The 17829-nt window shown below is 33.0% G+C and overlaps 1 protein-coding gene across 20 annotated transcripts in view; it reads right to left on the reverse strand.

Moving 5' to 3' along the window:
* Window positions 1-10565: 10565 nt before the first annotated feature.
* Window positions 10566-17829, reverse strand: part of MGAT4C (MGAT4 family member C) — a 617011-nt gene continuing 609747 nt past the window's right edge. For all 20 annotated transcript variants that reach the window (XM_058673691.1, XM_058673683.1, XM_058673688.1 and 17 more), the window contains 2 exons: window positions 14551-14698; window positions 10566-11737 (listed from right to left, as the gene is read on the reverse strand). In XM_058673691.1, coding sequence (XP_058529674.1) covers window positions 10596-11737; window positions 14551-14698 — 1290 coding nt within the window. In that variant the 3' untranslated portion in view covers window positions 10566-10595. The remainder of the gene's footprint in view (window positions 11738-14550; window positions 14699-17829) is intronic.

A 17829-nucleotide genomic window follows, 5' to 3' on the forward strand; every position in this document is an offset into this window, starting at 1 on the left:
TATGTAATGAATGCATTCTGCATGAGTACACACATACACACACGCACACACACACACACATTATATATTAACTTCTAAACCAAATAACCTAACCTTCTAAACAGAACAAGCCATTGTGTTATTCTCTATTTCAATTGTCTGAAATTTGACAACCTGACAAACACATGTTAAAATATCTAGTTCTTGTAAAAACAAAAACAAATTAATTTGGAGCTGTGCTCATATGAGCTATGATTTAATGAGAAAAAATGTTTGTGTTGACAGTTGGAGAATGTATGATAAAAAAAATCCACAGTGGAAAAATAATCCTTCTAGTCTTTGTTTATAGGATAATACAGCTTTATAAAAAAAAGGAAAATGATTCTCTTAATTCACAGTTATGGGGATAAAACATTGCTATTTATTTTCTTTAGTTTTAACAAAAAGATGTCACAATTGAATTTTATGTGTCAACATGTGAAATTTTTGCTTTATTGAACAAAGTGTGTATACCAATACTCCGTATGAAAAGAGTATTTCTTGATTAGTTCTCCAAAAATCTGTAATCCCAGGCTCAATATGCATGTTCACCAGTAAAAATACCATAAAGCAATAGGACACTGGAATTTTATCAATCTAAATATAACAGTATTGAAATCTAACAGACCAGCAAACAACAAAACTTACACAAATTTTCATCCTGTCTAATAATCTCAGCCTGTTTAATTTATACAAATAAGGAAGGAACTTTGGCATTTCAATATAATGAATTTGTTTCAAGTATACAGAAGGTCTCAGTCCTGGCTGCAAATCAAAATCACTTATTAAGGTCACTAGTCCCACGGGAGGGCATGAAAATTAGGACGGGGGCTGAGGTGGCTAGATAGAGAGGCACTCAACAACATCCGTGAGGGCTGGATGGTTGAGTTGGTTAGACGGAACGAAGCTTTAATAGCCATTGACAAGTACAAGAGCCAAATGGGATGGGGGACAGACTGGTCTACTGCTACACATATTGGCAAACCAGGGTAGGGGGCGGGCCTGATGGGGGTTATTGTGGGTCGCCCCGACTAGGCTGCAGCTCCCACTGGTTGATGTAAGGGCCGAGTATGTGCTGGGCCGAACCAGACTGGACTGCAAGACCCATTGGTTCCAGTGCAACTCGGGACTGAAAACAGAACCAACCCAGCAATTGCAACCACCAGCTTATTGGGGTGATGGACTGTGCCGGGCCCTGTGCTTGCTGGAACATACAAGAATCTGGTCTGGGAATACCTCAAAGTTTCTTTGGAGATCTCCCCAATTGAACTGTTGGACTCAGAACTCTAATCAAGAAAAGACAGAGGACAGAACAGGTCAATCATTCATCTCAACTATATGTTGGCAGCGAAATATGGGGCAAACGGAGACTTTATGATGGCAGAGAAAATGGCAGCGATTCATAACTGGAGAACTATTAAAACCACTTGAGCAAATATCTCAGAGCATGCCCCACATCCGGGATTTGGGGTGGGCGGGAAACCGGGTGGGGCTTCTCCCTCAATATCCCCCTTTACCTCAGATACATGATGGAAACAATATGGACATAATGGTATTGCCCACTTCCTTGTACCCCCTGAACCTTTTTTTTTAACCGCAATTAACTATGTAAAGATTGTCAACAACAATAAAATAAAATAAAATAAAATAAAATAAAATAAAATAAAATAAAAGATTTCTTTAAATTACGGATATCTGTGAACTCCAGAACAATAATTGCAAACTCAAGAACAACTATGACAGAATCTTAAAGCATGACGCTTGAGAACAGGTAGAACGTTTCACCAGAGATGTAGCCTGATGTAAAATAGATAACAGCCTGATGTAAAATAGATAACTATGCATAAGGAAAAAGAACTGTGTTTAGGATTTCACTGAAAGGTCAGAGTTTTGGTGCATCACTCTGGTATGCTCTTGAGCAAACTACGGAACCCTTCACCCAGAGTTTACTCAGTATGAAGTAGGGGTCGTTGACATTTCTACTTCACAAACTTTGATAGCATTTAGTTTTTTTCTGAGAGAATTGTTTGTGCCACATTCTACAATAAGAATTAAAACTGTCAAAAATTCCAGTCTCCCCACTCCTTGTAAGAATCTGTTAATGCAGCCTTTCAATTTACAAAACAACTTCACAGGAAAATTTTAAGCATAAAAACTTGTGATAATATTTTAATGGGAAATGAGAGTATCCATTAGGAGAACACCAAGTACATATTTAGTATTGTCTACATGTAAGTTGTACATTGATCAGTGCAAAAATATTGATTAGTTAAAAAGGTTGCTGTGTACATACTGCTAGATAAATAATTTTGTGCTGGTGTTATAAAAGTCTGTTGAACTTTCTGAAGTCCTTTAATGTCTCTCGAGTATCTTTTAATCCTTGCATAATTGCATTGAAACTGTGGTTAAATTAAGTGACATAAATTATTAATCAACTTTCTCAGATGTCTAAGTAAAAAAGTAAAAACAATCACACTAAGAAACTACTACTAATACAATAATATAATTTACATTCATATGTTATTTTAAAATTGCCATATCTCCAGGGAAATCACCTCACAGCTGTATAGGTTTTTAGTGATTTCTTTTATGAAAGGAAGTGGTACACAATAAGGGTTAGGAGTATTGATATTTGAACTACTGGCATGAAGTAACTCTTTTGTCAGTTACTGGATGTCTAATTTTGGAGAAGTTGTTAAAACCCAATTTTTTATATATTCTTTGGGTTTATTAACAGTTCCTACCCTATACATTTTCATCCTTACTAAACAAGATAGTAAACATGAAATCTGCATATACAGGGTCTCATGGTTGCTCAGAAAACACTGTGTATGCTAAGTATTTGTGTGTGTGTGTGCTGAGTCTACATTACATGCTTTGTTTTGTTTTGTAGAGTGAAAGAGATTTTTTTTTTTCTTTCTTTATGATCCCAAGTTGTTTTTCTTTGGAATTAGATAACTTATTCTGTGACCTTACTCAACTAAACATCAAATATGAATGCCATGATTTAATCACACAATTCTTAAGCAGATATTAACTTATTAAGTATCAGATGGAACTGAATGACTTTGCTAGGTCATTCAAACAGATTAATCATATAATTAAGTCAATAATTCTGTTAGTAGTTCTGTTTGAATGACATCTAATATCTGATTTTTAATATTATTATTTCTGCTTGATAGATTGGTAGGCAGCTTCACTAAAGAGTGAATTAAATATTAAATTAAAATCATCTGGTAGATTCATTAACATAATTAATTACCTAAAAATAAAAACTTTTTCACTAAGTGATCAAATCTAGTTTTCTTAATCTAGAAATATAATGTAAATTTTTGGATTAAGTCAGTGAAAGGAGTTAATGTGATTATGAATGTATACATACCTATTGCTTAAAAATCATCCTAGGCTAGGTTAAAACTTATGAATATTGAATTACTATAATCCAACTTTAATGTTATCATCTAATTCTTTTTTATTTATGTAAAGAGAATAGATCTTACACATTCCATAGTTATAATTGCAAGTGATATTTATGTTAACATCCTTCTTCGATGTTATATTTTAGGAAATTATTTGTCCTGATCATAAGAAAATTGACAAGGTATTATTTTAAATTACTGGTAGTATTTTAAACTGGTTTATATTCAGGGTTTCAATTCTTATATCATTCAAAATTTGTTTACATTTGATACCTTCATGGAATCAAGTTTTGAAAAGCTTGGAGAAATTAAAAATCATGACATTGAAATTTATATTCCTGACAGGAAAAAATTGTTTTGACAAAATCATTAAAATTCTGCTAGCATCTATGACATTTTCCTATCTTCACGTTCAAGTCTAGTCTTCCTAATCCTGCGTTTTAAAGGGTACCTCAATCAACTGTCAAACTGAAATGACAAATTGGTTGGTGGAACTATTTTGAGTATCTGTTTTTTGTATCCTTTATGTTTATTATTGACTACAGTGCATCAGCACAAAATTACAGTTCAGAAGGTATGTTTTGGTTTATGGAGATAACTGAACATATCATAGATATTTTCATTTAGGAAAAATGTGCTTTTTGTTAGCATAGATACTTTGCTCTTCATTCTTTTAACCTAATTTCTAGGTAGTTTCATCCTCCTCTGTTATTCCCTTTCTAAAAATTAGTTTATTTGAAGAAAAAGAATTATAATTAGTAAAGAGACTTAACATTATGTAAAAATAAAAAGGCATAAAATGGAATTATCTTTTAACCAGCAGTACTTGTTGCTGACCTAGTGGGTGTGGTTTATACAATAGAGTTTATTTGCTAATAATAATAGGCTATGTTTGCTACCATTTATTACCCTCTTTGCTTTTCTAGTGAGTATCCAACTGTAAGGAAATAAGTATAACCAGTAATCTGGAGTGACTAGGATAAAAATGGCATAAGAGTCAAAATAATTATTTTAACTTTTTGAAAAGTTATTTTCACTCATGAGGGGGAATTAAATATTTAACAGTGACATAAAAATGTATTTGAAAGTAGAAAGGAACTACACAAATTATTTCAAAATGAGACAGTACCATTTATACCAACCATTTAAAAGATATGAGTGATACATTATATGGATAAGATACATATAATATTGTAAACATATTCCAGATGTCTGGGGACATATTCTAGAGAAACAGTAACACATTCAAGGAAAAAAATGTACCTAGATAGCTACAATGAGGTTATTTTGAAATTCTAGTTAGTAATGGAGTTTAAAACTTTGGTGATTAAAAAAATACATAAAATCTTTGTGACCAAAAAAGAACTGCACATGTCGCATATCCATGAACAGGATTTTAAATATCTTCATGATAACTAGTGCAGTGTGTGACAGGTGGAAGATTCTCAACATCTCTTCCAGAAATTCAATGACACCATAAGTTATATATTGTAAAGACTTTTGTAACAATTAGATTTAATTAAGAGTCCTCAGATTCTATTATATTTTCTGGTTGTTTGGGCAGAATATTTTATATAATGTGTGTTATTACCCTTAATACTGTAATAATACAAAATATATTAAATTATAGACTATTTTTCTTAATATTCACCCATTGATGTTATCAACCCAAAACAACTATTAAATAACAAATGTTTTTCTGAATGCTACATTTGTGCCTTAAGGACATTTTCACTTGACAGAAAAAATATTGTTGTATTATTACATCTTTGACTTAACCTATTGTAAGAGGTGGCTGTTTAGGATGTAAGTTTTCATCCAAAAAGCAAGAATTTGAATACACTGTCTTCTTAATGAGACTGCACTATACTATGAGCACATAAAACTTACAGAATCATTTTTTCAGACAACTAATTTAACTTTTGGGTAAATCTTCCAAGAAAGTGTCTAGAATATTGAAATGATGTGCTAATGTAGTAGTCTCAACAAGACAACTCTGGAATTAAATGCTTATGTTTTCTGGAAAAGACAGATCCAATTGCCTAGCAAGTGATGTGAAATCTACACTTCAACTTCAATCTTAGAAACATCACATTAGGGTATCCCCAAAAGTTTTTGGAACACTTAAAGTGAGCTCTAATCTAAAGAATATCAGTGACTTATGGAGTAATGTTGTGGAAAAGACTAGAATTTTAGGAAAGCATTTCCATTCACCTTAATATACTTAAGAGTTACAAAGGGAATGGTTTTGTAGCTCATATTTTGACTCTCAAATGTTATCTAGAATTTGAAATAAATGAATAGAACCATTAAATCTGAAAGTAAAATCTTTTTTTTTCCCCCAAGAGATGCTGTCCTCTAACAAACAAGTTTAAAAGAATTTAAATAATGAAAAGGTTGCAAAAAATCTCCAATGTACTGCAACTTTCAGGGGATGCCATGGAGACAGCAGCCAGGTAAGGACATATAATCAAATTCGGAAATGAGACACAACTGCAAAGAAGTTCAATAAGTGAACTAAAGTCCAGAATAAGTGAAAAACTGGAAATAAAAAAGACTAACCATGTCCCTCTGTCTTTATACACACACACACACACACACACACACACACACACACACACACATCCACACTTCATAAACATACATATACATAAATGTACACATATAAGTACATGTATAGTATGAAATATAGACATATACACACACAGATAAGTATATATCCACAGTAAGACAGATTTACATATACAACATAGTTCACACACATGTGCTTAATGACAAAGTACATACAAATGTATTTGAAAGAAAAGTTTTTCTTTCTGCATTAGGCAAAAATATTTTAATGCAAGCAAAAACTCCAAAAATTAAGAGCAAATGAAAATGTATTTTGTTATGGCACTTTTCTCTTAGTAGGAAATATCTCAAATTGAACAGAAAAAGACTAAGCGCTGAAAATCTTAACATTGCAACGCAAGTTACAGTTGATAAACTGTTTCCGTTTGAACACCACCATTCAGGTAATGTAGAAGTCATTGCACTGATAACTGCTTTCAGTAATGGAAAAGACATCAGAGAAGAAAAAATTGGCCTTAAAAATTAGTGAGAAGATGATTCTTAAGATTATGTCTCTGAATCTCATATAGATTTTGAGCAGATTTTTTAAACTAGAAAAAGTTTTGATTTTTACCTTTCATAGTAAAATAACTCATGTATCTTAAAAAAGATATCATCATTACTATTTGATAGGAATATTCAAGACACCTTATATGTTTATGATTTCTAGAGTAATAGATTAGTCACAAGAACATAACTTATTTTTGGCAGATGTTAATATAACTTTACATGACATTCTTGTACACAACATAGCAATGGGTCGATGGTATTTGCAATGGGAAATACATTGTGATTTCTAAGGGTGAAAATTTCTGTCAGTACTTCGTACAGTCATATTCTTTTGCATACTCTTGATTTGAATAAAAAAGAAATTTTTAAGTGTCTAATTTACGTCACTTCATTTCCAGTTTTACATGGAGCTACAAGAAAAGATTGCTGTCTTTTAAATTCTGATGAAAGTGCTCTTATTTTCCAGATGCAGACTGGATTTTAGCTCAGCTGTGCACAAAGCTTCTATCATTTCTCTCAGGAAACAAAATACAAACCTCCCACATTTGTGGAAGCAAAGCTGTAAAACTGATAAAAACATTGACTGACAGAATCAAAGCTTTAAAACTGTCACATCAAGACTCAAAAGAACAGTTGTAAAAGTTAAAAAAAAATTAATTAAACATGCAAAGAATGGAAAATCGTTTTTATGTGGAAATCAAGCAATAAATATAAAATTTGAGTGTGGGTGCTGTTACTCAATAATATGGTGATAAAAATTAATGTAATGCTTTATTGTATTAATGGATATGTTGGCAAGACAAAAGCATAGAACTGCACTTCAGTTAGAGGGCCCCGAACATCAAGTTTTTTGTTAATCATCCATGCCATGTTCTAAAGCAGAAGTGGATAAGCTATAAATAGTGAGTGGAGTATTCCAAATTGACATTCAGAAGATTAAGTGGTTTAACTAACACCACCATATATTAAATTTTGCAATGTTCATACAATATGATTATACACCAGTTTTATATACCAGTACAGTAAAAATTCCAAAAAAATCATGGGTCTAGTAATAAATGGGAAGTGCAAGTCACACAAGCATTGCTATACGACAGAAGCAGATCAAATGACACAGCCTTTTTAGGTTGTCTTTGACCCTGTAAATTACACACGTTAGAAATTTCACAGGTATATCAATTTTGGTAGAACTGAAATAGAGTTTGTATCAACTACATGTATTTTCATGTTCACATTTGTTATTGCTGCTACATTGTATATTTTCCATCAACATATTTTCAAAATTTTGTTGTGTTTGTACAAACTGCTCTTTTTTGAAATGAATGCAGGAAGGCTGTCTTAAGAATTTCATGTGATTTTTTTAGTCAAATTATAAAAATCTGGGCATAATTTGAAGTATATTGTATTTTGTGCTTCGAATGTATTCATATTTTATTTCCATGACAATTAATTAACAGCTCTTTATGTCTCTCCCAAATTATTTTCTATGTATATTTTTGAGGAATAAAAATGAAAAAGGAATTTATACAAATATACACATACACTCAGGAACATGCATACCCATATTATTCATTTTATTTCTCTCCTATACTAAGCTTACGTATAATTGGTTAGAGATTGTGTATGGCTTAACGTAAAAACTGTTTTGGGCTGTATGCCTCTGAATAAGATTATTCCAGCCACTAATAAGAACTATTTACTAGAGTTCTTAAATATAAGAAATACAACGTTGAGACACATAAAAAATTGCTTGTTCATATTTTCTTTTTGAAAAAGAAGGATTAGTTGTACTTCCTGATCCCCAATAGAAAACTTTCTTTGTCAAAGTCGGGCTTATTTCTTAGAAAGTGAACTCAATGTCAATATTGGAAAGCAAGTATAAAGGCATCACTGTAGATGATGTGACCAGCTCATCCAAACTGTTTAAGCAATGACAGAATCATCAAATGAATTGTGACCACTTGGAAGTCACATTAACATTTAGAAATATCTAGCAAACACCCAACATCACTGCTTTCCTCAGCAATTTTTCATGAAGTTTTTTTTTCCAAACGTTGCTAGTTGTCAACACTGATTTTTGAAATCATTCCCTGAACGACATGTAAGTTTCCTTCTCACCTCCTGAAATCTTCCCAGTGGTTGGTATTACATCTTTGGAACACAGCCTTGCACTTACAATCATTACTAGCAGGGAAAAATGTTATTTATCACTTCTGAGATACAATCCATTCATGAAATATCATGAGAAAAATAAAAAACTAGAATAATTGAACAGTCTGACATGCATCCTCCAGATTAAAAAAAAAAAGATAAATTTAGTGGCAGTGTACCCATTTTCCTGTGAATTTAAGACTTAGATGTGCCACAAAAGATTAATGTTTACTGTGTCATAAAAGATTCATATTTCTTCCAATGCTATAACAACTCAGTGTGAAAATACACAGTAGTTATACAAAATGAATAAGATTTCCTATTTTTATCTGAGTTTCTAATTTAACTATTTAGGAAAGAGTGAATAAAGTTGTAAAAGGCTATAATATTCTTTTTTTTTTTAGTACAGTACTCCAGTGAATTCTAACTAACTTGTTTCAGGATGGAATGAAAAGCAGAAAGATTTCCAAATATTGTGTATCACAAATTATGTGTGTGTTTGTGTGTGTGTGTGTGTGTGTGTGCAATCTATATTAACATGTATCTGAAATTTTCTGATAACATACATCAAGAACCCTCCATTTTCTTAATAAATGGTTCCTTTTTGTTGTATATCCAAAAGTGAAAATAATAAGACAAGCTCACTGTAGCCTTGAAACATGTTCTAAAATATTGAATTGTTGCCAGTTCTTTAATAAAAGTAGACTTGTCTTAATATTTGTATGAAATTAAACAAAGGCAACATTTAGCACACTTTAGTATTATTAAGCAGCATGGTGATGTGATTTACAGAAGAATTATACAAATTATTCCAGAAGTGTAACACTCAAACTAGGCAATAAAGAATAATCTTAAATTATGAGAATATATTCTCAGTATAAGGGAGAATATAGTGTTTGGTTACCAGAACATGTAATCTGACATTTTGGCTTTGCTAAAAAATAACTCTGAGTCCATAAAAGTCAACTAATTTCTATGCTTACTCTTCTCTTCATAGGATATGCATTTAAGTCGCCAAAAGTCAAATGATAATTATAACATTGTCAACTATACGCATTGTATTAGAAAACTTATAAAATATCAAAATTTTCTGCATATGCTGAAAATGCCTATAAGAACGAACTAACAATAGATCTTTTCCAATTTCTTCTATAAATGCAAAGCACTTAATACAATGTGTAATTAGCAAACTTTGCTATTTTTTTCCTTGTAAAAGGGAAACCGGATAGAGACTCCTTTCCACAGAAAATTTATTAACAACAATTATTCAGCTAAATGTTTTTAAACAATGAACAACATTTTCTTTCACATAATCAGGGTGAGATTTTTAAGTCTTTTGCTTTCTTTTTCCATTACCCCAGCACGCGCGCGCACACACACACACACAATCTGTTCTGAAGATACACCTTCTCCAACGAGGTATTCCCTACAAATAAATCCATTTACAATAAAATTGGACCAGATTATAATTATAACCAACTTCATATTCATACAGACGCTTAATAAAAGCTATCTGATGACACAGTGAATTCTGTTTTTGAAGAAGTGCATACAGTTGGCAACTTTCTTTTTCATGAACCACCATCCAACAAACTAAATTCCCATTTCATATTTTTCACATCACTCTTGACAGTGGAAATCTGAAACTAACTTTAAAAACATGTGTAAGTGAAAATAGTATTAACCATTTGCTGGTATTCAATGTCAAGAGTTTAAACATAATTGTGTACTAGAGTAAAATCACATTGACAATATAGAAATCGAAACTGTGAACTTCTTTAAAGCTACCTTAGCCTTTTCTTTCCCTCCCAAAGACAAATTTGGTAAAAGAGGAAAGTAGCAGAAAGGGAAACCAGCTTCAGGTATTGATTGTATCGATTTAATTGACTAAGATGTCCAGATGCTAATACTTCTGATGATCAGCCATTCCTTTTGTGTTTTGGTAACACGTATCCTCATACAAACAATATCAAATGGAATTTTCTGATTCACATCTGACATTTCAAAGTTTCCATTTTTGAATTCTCCAAGTCTTAAGTAATTATCACACTGTCTCGTTTCTTTAGTAGTATGAACATGTTCCCCAACATCTAGGTCTCCATGATGCAAAATGTCATTTTGTCGATCTTCTGTTCCAGTGTTAACTTTAATTTTTTTAATTACAATTGGAGTTTTAAAGACAATCACAAATACATCTCCAGTTGAAGGTGGTTTCCCCCAAAAGTATTCATCAACACTACTGTATGCCTTGCGTGCTTCATAATTTTCAAACACATTCATGTTGGTATATAGATTTGCAGGAGGATTATCTGGAATGTCGAATGATTCCTCTTCAAAATCATCATCCTTCAGTTTATTTTCAGTTCCTTTGTATGATGAATAGTACCCCATGTGCTGAAAGAGAGACGGTTTAAAACGGATCACATTTTTCTGAGCCAAAAGATCACGGAAATGGGTCAAGAGCCAATCACAAGGCATTTCTTGATAGAACATTAATAAAAAATGTGCTAATCGTGGGAGATCATGAGAGTGATAGAGTTTACCTATATATCCCAGCTTCGAGAACTCAAGAGTTACCCAGTAAGTTCCTTCTAAGGATGTAACGACTTTCTTGATGGCAGTTAAAAAATTTTTTGAACACTGGACATCATCTTCAAGCATTACGTAATAGTCTGAAGTATTAGCACAAAAATTAAGCAGAAAAGCATAATCTACATTTTGCTTGGAACGAAACTTTACTCTGTCTTCTGGATCATTGTAATTTCTTTTTAGCCCATCCAGGATAGGGTAATATTCCTCTGGTGCATGTATAACCATTAGTCTTCCTGCAATAATATGGTGAGCAAATTTCTGGGTAATATCCTGGACCATGCTATCACGCCAAGATGAATTGAAATCTGCTAGATGGACCACTACTGAAATTTCTTGCAGTTCTTCATAGCTGGATTGCTCAAAAATCGATCTGATTGTCTCCAGTAAGTAGTTCCCTTTTTTTCGTTTCACTGATGAAAGTCCAATTGTAAGATATCCTGAGAAAAATAAGAAGAAGGAAGAAAAATTAAATACTGGACAAGTTTTTAATAATATAAAAAATGCTTAAAGGAGATACCTTATTCATGTAAGTTCAGTACATAATGATGTATAGTGCACATTGAAATTAAGAATTAAGCTTAACCAGCAGGGAAGGGCGTGGGGATTCCCAGAGCCTATGAAACTGTCACATAATGCAAAATACTTAATAAAAAAAAAGTCTAAAAAAAAAGAATTAAGCTTAACACATAAAGAGTATAGTACTTTATACATAGCTAATATTATAGCTGATTTTTTTTTAAATAAATTTCACCGTAACCTGAATGCTGTCTGGACCCTACATACATAAGGTATCTTTAGTTAGAGTTCTCAAAAAAAAAAACCATTAGAAAAAAGATTTGATGATTAGATAATACAGAATTTAAAACATTTATGAAAGGGGAAAGGAACTTTCACCAAAAAAATGAGAAATCAGTCTCAAGCAATGAACAGGAAAAATATGGATAACTCTTTTAATAACTTCAAATTTTTCATGTAACATATGCTATATATATTTTTTTATTTTGTTATTGTAAATATCATGCACCAGAAGAATCTGAAATTAAATTTCACAAATTCATTTTGAAATTTAACTACTGAATCATTTAAAAAACAGAGTATCCTAATACATTTGAAAAACTTTATAATTGCTTAAATATTGGTACAAGCTCTAAGCCATGAATATTATTGTTTTTGTTTATTTGAAACAAATTTTGCTATAACTTGAAGGAATTCTGTTTAGACTTTAATAATGTAAGAATGAAAAATGGATATTTTTAGGGAACAAAATAAAATCCTAAAGAGACATCTTGCCTACGACAAGTGAAAGATATAGATATCTTCCTATTGAAATACAAGTATTTTTATGTTTTAAGGTTCTTGTTATGAGATAACTGAGTTGTGAATAAAATTCCTGAACCATATTTTGAAAAATGGAGAAATGCTTATATGTATAATAAAAATGACTCGATACAGGTACCTACATTATTGAAGAATTCTTGTAAGAAAAACATTTCTTTGCACACTGGCAAAAATTTTAGAATTATACATTTTGTTTAAATACCTGGGCTTACAACTCTGATTTTTATTGAAACACAAAAGTAATATCTGGTAGCACTTCATTTTAAGCCATCAGATTTCTTTCTTTTTCTTTTTTTAAAACAGATGTATTTATTTATTTGAAAACAGAGAGTGTGGGATCTCCTATCTACCAGTTCATCTCCCAAATGACCACAACATCAGGTGTTGAGCCAGACCAAAGCCAGGTCCTACACGGATGATAGCAGCCCAATCCCTTGTGCCATCTTCTGCCGCTATTTCCAGGTCATTAGCTGGGATCTGGATTGGAAGTGAAACAGCAGGGTTTAAACCAGTGTCTGTATGGGAGACAGATTTTTCAATCCACTGGTTCACTACCCAGTGGTCACAATGGCCAGACTTAGACAAGGATGCTGTCAGGAGTCAAGAGGCACATCTGAATCTCCTACATTGGTAGCATGGATCCAAAAACTTGGTTGATCATCTGCTGCTTTTGCAAGGCCATTTTTCAGGAACTGGATAAAACTTAGAGCAACAAAGACATGAACTTGTGCTCCATATGGCATGCCAGTGTTTTACACTGTGACTTTATGTGGTAGGCAACAACACCTGATCCACCCTCAGATACATACAGACATGCATAAGCACTTGCACAGACCACATCTGTATATATATTGTGTATATATATAATATATACACATACATAATATATATAATATATTTCATATATGCATATATATTGCGTATATATAATATATAAGATATATATATCGTATATATAGAGAGAGACAGAGGGAAAGAGAAAGTGAAAGCGGGGGAAGAGAGAGTGGGAGAGAGCACAGGAAACAGTAGCGAAGGGAAGAGAAAGACAGAAGAAGAGAGAGAAATCATTTGCTGGCTAAATTAGAGTCATAGAGGGAGAGACACAGAAATCGGTCTTCCATCACTGATATACTCCCTTCTTTGCCTTTTTTTTTAGCCACCTACTATATGTAATTTATTGCATCAATTAATACTCTAACTTGACTTCATTTAAAACTGATGAAATTTCACAAAAGCCAAATCACCAGGATTTGAAAATACAACAGCGTAACAATTATTGTAAAAATGTTTTTAAATTTAACTTTCAACATTTAAAGTTATTTGGCTTTTTTCATTGTCTACAAAAAAACTGTCAAAATGTTCACACTATTTCTTTCAATTCAATATTTTTTGTTAAAAAATATACTGCAGTGCAACTCCAATTTGTGAAGACGCACTCTAGTCCTTCCCAAAGAGTCTAATAGTAAGTTTCTTAACATTTTTTTCTTTACAAACAAAATAAGTAAGCAAGATTTGAAGAAAATACTGTATGAATTTTTAAAATTTATTTATTTTATTTTTTGTCAGAAAGTCAGATATACAGAGAGGAGTAGAGACAGAGAGAAAGATCTTTCCAGTAATTCACTCCCCAAGCATCCGCAATGGCCAGAGCTGTGCCGATCTGAAGCCAGGAGCCAGGAGCCTCCTTCAGGTCTCCCACCTGTGTGCAGGGTCCCAAGGTTTTAGGCTGTCCTCAGCTGCTTTTCCCAGACCACAAACAGGGAGCTAGATGGTAAGTGGGGCTGCTGGGATTAGAACCAGCACCCATATGGATCCTGGTGCATGCAAGGTGAGAACTTCAGCCACTAGACTATTGCACTGGGCTCAGAAAATACTACTTCTCTTTTTAACTTAAGAGTGTAAGGATACTCACGTTTTCTTTGTAAGGCTGTGGCAGTGAGGAAACGATAGGTGACATTTATAGTTCCTGAGAAATTGGATAAATCCTTAAAAGTGTGGACATAGCGTTCTGAATTTAGTTGATGTGTGGATGTTTCCCTTATAAGTTGTTTGTCTCCTTCCTAAATACCAAGAAAGAGAGAAAATAGAAAGTACGAATAAGTAGCCACAGATGAAATGTTTCTCTTCACACAAAAATATATGGATGTACTACAAAATGTAGAGTGTGGCAAATTCTCAAGAACCAGCACCATAAAGTGTAAATCATCCGCATTCACCCGATTTCTTACCAGGATGCATTCCTCCCTGGATTTTCCTGTCATTTTCATATTAAACTTTGAATTACAGTAATCAAATGATCCTAAAATTTGGCCATAATCTTTTAACAGTTGCATCTGAGGCTGGTTCTTACGAAATTCCCCACATTATGGAGTGTTGCTGGTATATGTATTCTCCCTAAGCATGGTAAGGTATAGGCCGCACATCATCAGTAGGAAGGAGTAGTAGTGGATATAAAACTTGGCTTCTAGATAATTTATTTTTTTTAATCACAAAGTCAGTGTAACTGAAAGCTTTGAATTTTTGTTTTTGTTGTTTTGAAATGTCCTCAAAGTAACCTCACTTAGGAATTTTTCTGTTCCAAGTTTGCAGACTCTGTTTTCAGAGCTTGCACAGGGTTTGTGATGACAGTATGCTTGTGTGTGTGTGTAGTATTTTATTGGAAATGAGGTCTTATTCTTCAAATTTCTAAGATCTTTTTTGATTTCCACTTGGTAGAAAAGTATTCAAATCATTGAATCTTTAATAAGCCTTATATTTAAGAAAATATATAGAACATATATAGAACTTCAGGTTAAGTATATGTTGCTAACCATTTATCAACTTGCTTGACACATGCTCAAATGTGGGATATAAATTTATATTTACATGTATATTTATGTTTATGCTTATATGAATTTCAAAGATGGATCTACATACACACAGCAGATTGTGATTATCTTGCTAAAACATGATAAAATCTTTCTAGTTTATACATTACTAGAAAAGTGAAAATTTGACTTGTCAAAAATTACTGCACAATGCAATTACAATGCAGTTACAAACAAACCATTTCTTTGTAGATATATTCTACTGTGCAATACCATGGATTACTTGTACTTCAATCTCATTAATTACATGCAAATAGTTAACACAATAGGATAGGTAAACAAATGAAATAACTTTGATCCTGATAGCATTTGGCTATGAATCATTCATTTTATGTAAATTACTATTATTAACTTACTATTATTAACATAATATACAAGCACAAGTTTTAGCAGGAATGGAGTGTCTATTACATTATGCCAAACTCAATAGGTAGGATGATTACATCAAGGTTCAAGCACAGATTGATTTATTCATTTGAGTGAGAGAGGGAGGGAGAGTTGGAGAGACAGAGAAAGAGGTGCATTCCATTCACTGGTTCACTTCCCAATGGTTTAACAACAGAGCTAAGCAGGCCTGAAATCAGGAGTTGGTCTTGGCCATCCTCCACCTCCTTCCTGGCTAGTTAGCGGGGAGCTGGGTAGGAATTGGAGCAATCAGGACTAGAATTGCCACCCATAAAGGATGCCAGTGACAAAGAAGAGATTAGTCTGTTAACCCAGCGCATTGGTACCAAGAGACCTTTTCAATCTGCTGATTCACTCTCCAAATGGCCACTAGAGGTTGGCAAGTCCTAAGCCAGAAATTCCATCTGGGTCATCCACATGGGTGGCCGGGACTGAATCAAACACTTAGGCCAGCACATTCTGACTTCTGGATAGATACACAGCAGCTGTGACTCAAACCAAACTCTGCAATGTGGATACCTGCCTCACAAGGGTTTGTGCAGAGGGGCTTAACTCCCTCTAATGCAATGCTGATCCTGATTAAATCAGACTCAAAATCAATAGCCATACTGATGATTTCTTAGGATATGAATAAAGATTTAAAATCAGTTCAATATCATTCTTACTAGGATCCATTTGAATATCTTTCCTGTATCTCCAGTTGTATTTGTTAATCTACCTTGGTTTGTTAATAGTCTGCTTCCACAGTTTTAATATTTTTCTAATTGAACAGATAAAAATATTTTTGCTTCTTGTGAGATTTATAGTGCATTAGTTCTGTCAAAACTGCAAACTTTAAAAATACTTGCAATTCAACCTTACATTGTTCATTTCTTTTAAACGACACTGTTTGAATTGCTTTAAATTCTTTGCATGTAAATATTTTCACTCCTTTCTTGAGGAGAAACCTATACAACATAATGAAAACTTTAAAATGAACAAATTTAAGAAATTCTTTGTAGCATCACCCACATTAATAGTATTCTAACAGTGTACTCAATCGACAGGGGCAAACAGAAAATTTCCTTAAAAATCCCAGTAGTCATACTATTGAATTCATCTTATTGCTCTGTTTTTATGTGATAATATACTCTACAAAAGTGTAGGATATCTTTCACAATCCTTTCCTGAACATGTAAAATGTAGAATCTGTGATAAGAGGGAGTGCATTCATACTGATTGAGGGACATAACACAATATAAAAATGAAATGGAACTTGTATGAAAGCACTTTATTAAATTCTCAAGAACTAGCTTCTTTACACTTTCAGCATGAATAAATAATGCCACTTTCAACGAGTTAGTCCGGTTGGCTGCTTTCCAGATGAACAGCCAGGTTCTCCCTGGATACATTCTTTCTTGGCCACTATGCTGAAGTGAAGTATATTTCTCAGTAATAAGACAAAGCTCTATGATAATCATTTTGGGGATGGCAGTGCAATTCAATGGACTAGCTACAGACTAAATATATGCCCTAGTGGCTACTTTGAAGCTTCTCCAGCCCAGAGGCTAAGCTGATTGGGCATGCAGAGTCTCTTGTACTTAGTTTGTCTTGTAAAGGTATTTATCTCTCCTATAGAGCTTGGTTTCCTTTTGCTCTAAAAGGCACATATGTATTTAATACATAAGCAAATATATTAACATGCTATATGCCATCCACAGATGGGATTACCAGGAAAGTGAACAAAACAGAAGATGCTAAGGAACTCCAGAGACCTTAATACTTCTAAGTGTTCATCTCATTTTTCTGAATTACAGGTACCTGAACAAGAAAGAGATACTCATCTTTGTGCTTGTAATATGATATTCATGTGAAATTATACAGGCATTATGGAAAATCAAGTTAGGGAAAATTGTGAAAGTAAAAGCAGATTTAAAAAA

The sequence above is a fragment of the Ochotona princeps genome, chromosome 15, assembly GCF_030435755.1.
Source record: "Ochotona princeps isolate mOchPri1 chromosome 15, mOchPri1.hap1, whole genome shotgun sequence".
Lineage (NCBI taxonomy): Eukaryota > Metazoa > Chordata > Mammalia > Lagomorpha > Ochotonidae > Ochotona > Ochotona princeps.